The 3,936-nt window shown below is 38.2% G+C and overlaps 1 protein-coding gene across 1 annotated transcript in view; it reads right to left on the bottom strand.

The window, feature by feature from the left end:
* The window catches only part of LOC104745671 (polyadenylate-binding protein-interacting protein 4-like), a gene marked incomplete in the record, with an annotated part of 6,255 nt that continues 3,190 nt past the window's right edge, over nucleotides 872-3,936 (bottom strand). Inside the window, 10 exon segments of the mRNA XM_019237033.1 lie at nucleotides 872-1,196; nucleotides 1,283-1,390; nucleotides 1,491-1,574; nucleotides 1,661-1,819; nucleotides 1,906-2,153; nucleotides 2,531-2,561; nucleotides 2,675-2,738; nucleotides 2,826-2,926; nucleotides 3,000-3,206; nucleotides 3,280-3,476. Coding sequence (XP_019092578.1) covers nucleotides 1,161-1,196; nucleotides 1,283-1,390; nucleotides 1,491-1,574; nucleotides 1,661-1,819; nucleotides 1,906-2,153; nucleotides 2,531-2,561; nucleotides 2,675-2,738; nucleotides 2,826-2,926; nucleotides 3,000-3,206; nucleotides 3,280-3,476 — 1,235 coding nt within the window.

Below are 3,936 nucleotides of genomic sequence, written 5' to 3'. Positions count from 1 at the left end.
AAAAAAAAAAAAAAAGTCTAGGTGAAATCAATAACCCTTTCAACAATCTATTTATTTAATTTAGTTATGTGGGGTTGGGTTTGATTAGGGTTAAGCTACTTATAAGTTATAATGTTACTTGGCTTGATTTTAGTTTCTTTTCACGCCAAGGTAGGGGCCGGTAACCTTGTATATGAAGAACATTCCCGAACACAACAAGCAAGGTATTGTATTTGAGAGTAGTAGTAGTATTCGTTAATTTCCCACCCCCGTCCTTCTTTCGGTATCTTAGCGGATCACCATGAATTGAGTTGGTTGGTTTCGTTAAAAGTTGTAAAAGAAAATAATAATTGAAAGCGTGATTAGCAATTGAAATTAAGTGAATTTATATAAGGAAGCTAGCAAAAATAAAAGATGAAGGCTGGTAAGCTGCAATCATAATTTCCGTAAGTCGAATGCAGTTTGAAATCCCCCACTTAACCAAAATAAAAATGGGAATATTCTTTGTAAGTTTGCGAGATTGGACAAATTATACCAAACAAATGACTCAACAGGAGATTCGATCCTCTTTTAACCTTAAACATATATATATATATATTTGTTGCCCACCAATTCGTTTCAGCTACATCTCCACCCACATCTTCAAATTGATAATTTATTTATGATAATAATCGCAGACCCAACTATATTTAGATAGCAACGTTTAACAACGTCTTGTTAAAGAAATTATACCCTACAGCTACAAGATACATACAAGGTTAACAAACATTAAACTTTCCTTTTCTTTTCCTCTATTTTTTGGGATTTTAGAAAACCAAAATCACCCAGAAAATTTGGCCTTTCATGCATGCATATCAAAGTCAACACACAAAAAAAAATGATGACGACGAAGTGAAGAAGACACACGAGAGAAAAACCTAAACTCTTATCTCTGATACATAACAAAAATGCAGAGAGTACACTCAGTACAGACTACAGGTGGATCTTTTTCACTTTTTGCTTTTTTTTCAGCACGAAATATCAAAACCAGATAAAGTGGAATCTAAAAAAAAAAAAAAAAATGGTTTCAGTAATTGAACAAGGGAGAGAGAAGAAAGAAGAGCGTGAATAAAACTAGAGGGTTCGTTCACGTCCTCCCTTCACCGAAAAAAAAAAACAGCATCATCACCATCTGGTACTCATTACTCTCGTCCTTGATTAGGAGGATATTGCATGTCCTGTAAAAACACACAGAGATTTCTTCAGCATCCGTAACTCTTTGACCGTCAAAACAAAAAGGTAATAGATATTAGCAATTTTTAACCTGCTGGTAAGGAGGAGGCTGCTGGTACGTGTAATACACTGGCCTAGGCTGCTGCTGACCAGGTATCATTTGCTGCTGCTGACCAGGCACCATTTGCTGCTGCGGGTACTAAACATCACAATCCCAAACATCAATATTAGCCTTTTTGATGTTTCCCTTTTTTTTTTGTTAATACCGATTCAGTATGGTTTTTGTATTAGTGTCAAACCTGGGGTTGTCCGCCTGGATGATGATAATAGGCTTGAGGATGATACATCATCATCGGTGGTTGGTTGCCAGGATATGGCGGGACCTGCCAATTTTCACACGGTGAGTTGTATAAACATAATTCAGTTAGACTATACTAATATTAATATATACATGTCACAGGGAACTTACTCCGTAATTAACAGGCGGCATTCCAGGCATCTGCTGAACAGGAGCAACATGATTAGGACCAGGGTAGTAGAATGAGTCATCTGGGATTGGAGCTTGAGGTCTCGCAGCAGCTGGTTGTGCTGGATTGAAACTCTTCGCTTTTGGATTGAATTTGAATTCCTGATCAGACCCAACGACCCATAATTAGTGAAGAAAAACAAACGGTAGTAACATTTCATCAAGTTTGAACAAATCAAACAAAAAACCTTTGCATTCGGATTAAGTGTGGACTTTTCTGATGAGGTCATAGAACCAATTGATGAGCTTGGTGATAGCCCAGGACGACTTGATGTTGAAGGAACTGGGCGGCTTTCTGAACTTCTAGAAGCCGACTGCCCAAAAGAGCTTTCAGATTTTGTTTGACCAGAACCTTGACTGACTTGACTTTCTCTTTCAGTAACAGCCTTCGACGCCGATGTTGCACCACCACCAATTTTTACACTTTCGTTGATATCTACATTCCACACAATACATATTTACATAATGCTCAAGTCTTACAACATGATTCCTAATTAGATGGAAGTATCATAACAGGTCACCAATCCCTGTGTACAAATGAACATTTCTAAATTCCATTTAGCAACCTTAACAGAGTTCACCATGAATGCAATATTACTAATGCCACTAGATAGTCCATTGAGATAAACGTGATAATTAATCATTGTGTCAGATCGAGAAAAAACTTGAATCATGCTTATAAAACGAAAGGTGATTCTACGTTTAGAACAACAAAACACGTTCAGACTTCTGTGGACACCAATTGTTCACAGAGGCAAACAAGTTATAGTGGGTCAGATACAGAAAACAGCGTAAGAAGGAAGTAGTGTATACCTCCATGGCCAGAAGTTGATTCCTCAGCTGACTGTGTTAATACAGAAGGAAACCAAATAACCAAATGTTAAAAATAATAGAACAACAATGAAAGGACATATACAATCATGATTAACGGTATAATCAACTTGGCGTTGACATTACTCTGTTATTGTGTGAAACCTCTTGATCATTGTTGGTTCTTCTTCGCTCATCTAGCTGGCTCTCACTATTATTTCAAGAGGAACTTCCAATGTGAGAAAATATTTTATATGATTTTTCAGATGCGTAGCTTATTAGCCAAAAGAAAATTGACCTGATACTGCTTCCTGCGGCAGGTAGATCTTTGGATTGCTGTTTAGAGGTCGAGCAGCTTTGATCTACATTTCTATTATCCCGCGAAGACTGACTGTCACCCTGAACGAAAAAGAATGGCAATGTTACCAATCGTTCAGCTATAAACTACTATCAAAGAAGAACTCAGCCATACCCATGATTCTTCACAACCCTTCTTGCCACCAGAAACTAGCTCCAGGGATTCAGAAATAGTTAAACTACCAAAAGTCATAATATCCGGCAGTACGTTGTCCTCCTCACCCAACCCACTATCATCTAATCCACGATCTTTGGATTGCTGCTTAGAGGTCGAGCAGCTTTGATCTACATTTGTATTATCCCGCGAAGACTGAATGTCACCCTGAAAGAAAAAGAATGGCAATGTTACCAATCGTTCAGCTATAAACTACTATCAAAGAAGAACTCAGCCATACCCATGATTCTTTACAACCCTTCTTGCCACCAGAAACTAGCTCCTGGGATTCAGAAATAGTTAAACTACCAAAAGTCATAATATCCAGCAGTTCGTTGTCCTCCTCGCCCAACCCACTATCATCTAATCCAGTAACTCGACGGACAGATGAGTATCTGGCTTCCTCGTCAAAATCAGATTTCACACTAAACTGAAGGCCTCTTTCCTGCAGGCAAGAATAATTAAAAATTTGATCGCATAACAACAAAAACATAGGAATTAAGGTGCAAATAAAACCCCCTGATTACCTCTGCTACATGAAGATCTCGGGTAGTCTCACCCTCAATCTCGTTCGCAATCCTCCGGGCTTGCTCTTCCAACTCTTTACTCTGAGCCCCTCTCTCAAGTTTTGTGGTATAGAGTTCTTCGTCGAAAGTGCTTTTTACTCCAAACAGTGACTCATTCGCCTCAAACTGATTCCATTTCCTACAAGCAGAAACGAATCATCTGAGCATATTACCAGTAAAAAAAAGCCAGGTAACCACACAGAAAAGTTTACTCAAACATTATTCTTCCTACTCTAAGGAAATTCACCACTGGCTCTTCCTCACCAATACATATATAGGCTTTCACTAAATAATAGAATTCTAGCTCTACACATGGAAAGAGAATTTCTTTC

The sequence above is a fragment of the Camelina sativa genome, chromosome 15 (assembly GCF_000633955.1).
Source record: "Camelina sativa cultivar DH55 chromosome 15, Cs, whole genome shotgun sequence".
In the NCBI taxonomy this organism is placed as follows: domain Eukaryota; kingdom Viridiplantae; phylum Streptophyta; class Magnoliopsida; order Brassicales; family Brassicaceae; genus Camelina; species Camelina sativa.
The sequence above is the reverse complement of the archived record's forward strand: the minus strand, read 5'-3'. Positions and strand labels throughout refer to the sequence as shown.